The 1,321-nt window shown below is 64.1% G+C and overlaps 1 protein-coding gene across 1 annotated transcript in view; it reads right to left on the bottom strand.

Moving 5' to 3' along the window:
* Positions 1–1,321, bottom strand: part of LOC104135333 (protein unc-13 homolog A) — a 36,374-nt gene that overhangs the window by 19,697 nt on the left and 15,356 nt on the right. The window contains exons 24-25 of the mRNA XM_035888701.1: positions 312–380; positions 84–173 (exon numbers count right to left, since the gene is read on the bottom strand). Coding sequence (XP_035744594.1) covers positions 84–173; positions 312–380 — 159 coding nt within the window. The remainder of the gene's footprint in view (positions 1–83; positions 174–311; positions 381–1,321) is intronic.

The following is a 1,321-nucleotide window of genomic DNA, read 5'->3' as shown; positions in this document are numbered from 1 at the left end:
GACCCCAGCCTTGCGAAGGACTGGGGCCAGCGAGGGCCAGGCTCCTCCCCAGAGGGACGGGGTGAGTGGGGCCCCAGCAATACCTTCATCCGAAAGAAGGTGATGCTGGTCAGCAAATCCACCGTCGACTTGAGATCCTGCAGCCGTTCGGGACTGCTGGCAGGGAAGTTGTTCTGCCAGAGGGGAAGAAAAGAGCGGAGCTGCAGACAAAATGCTCACAAGGGTGAGGGAAGAGGGGCGGGGAAACAGCCACCGGCTGTTTCAGGCCTCATCAAACAGGCGGGGAAACTGAGGCACGGCAGGCACCTTACCCGGTACATGGAAAGGTCAATCCGCAGCGAGTTGTGGAGCTGGTCGAGGAGCTTGACAAACCGCTCCTTCTGCGGAGAAACGCCCCGGAACCAGGTAAACACGGGAAAGGCGGCAGGGACCGTCCCCCCCCCCAGGCCACCCCTGCCTCTCTCTGCCCCAGCCTGGCTCGTGCCCCCCCCAGCTCATCCCTCTCCTTCCTGCTGTCCCGCTGTCCTCCCTTCCCTCCTTCCTTCGTCAGAGCCCTGCAGGCATGGGATGCCCACTGAGAAGAGCGTGTGGTCGCTGGTGGCTGGGGCTCACTGGCAGCCGTCAACAGCTCCCGGGGCACACATGGCCGTGCCGGGCGCAGTACGGGATCGAGAGGCAATGCCATGCATCCCCTTGGCTCTCGCCGGTGGTCGGTGCCAGGGGGGGATGGGCTGCTCTGCCTGCCCTGCCTGCTCAAACACCTCTGAGCTGGCGCTTGGGGCAGCAGCAGGGAGAGGGGGGGCAGGATTGTGTCCCTGGGCCACGTGGGCCCTGGCTCAGAGCTTCCAAAGAGCTTAGGAAAAAAGGAAAGAGCAGCCGGGCTCTTGCAGCAGTCGCCCATCTTCAGGGCCGAGCTGCTTCGAGACAAGGCCAGGATGGCCCAGGGGTTGGGTGCCTCCACGGGCTCCTCGCTCGCCCAACCGGGCTGCATCAAGGGATGGGGGCAAGGAACCGCCCCAGGTAGACGGCAGCACCGGGGCTGAGTGGCTTTAATTCAGCTCCCACCCAGGGAGCACAGTGCAGGAGGATGCAAATCCCACGCTGGGGTGTGGATCGGGCATCAGAGCTGAGGGCAAAGCAACCAGCCTGGCCCAAAACTCCGTCAGAAGGCATTTTGCTTTCCACCTCTGCCAGCGGGGGGGACTTTGGACAAGCCCATGGGCCTTCCACAAGAACTGGCTGTACCAGGTCAGGGCTGCCCCACAGGGCTCCAGAGAGCCCGGAGCAGCTCCCCAAGTCCTGCGGGGGGGAGACAAGGGGA

Source organism: Egretta garzetta, unplaced genomic scaffold (genome assembly GCF_000687185.1).
Source record: "Egretta garzetta isolate BGI_Z169 unplaced genomic scaffold, ASM68718v1 scaffold621, whole genome shotgun sequence".
Lineage (NCBI taxonomy): Eukaryota > Metazoa > Chordata > Aves > Pelecaniformes > Ardeidae > Egretta > Egretta garzetta.
Note: the sequence above shows the minus strand (reverse complement) of the source record. Positions and strands in the feature narration are given on the sequence as shown.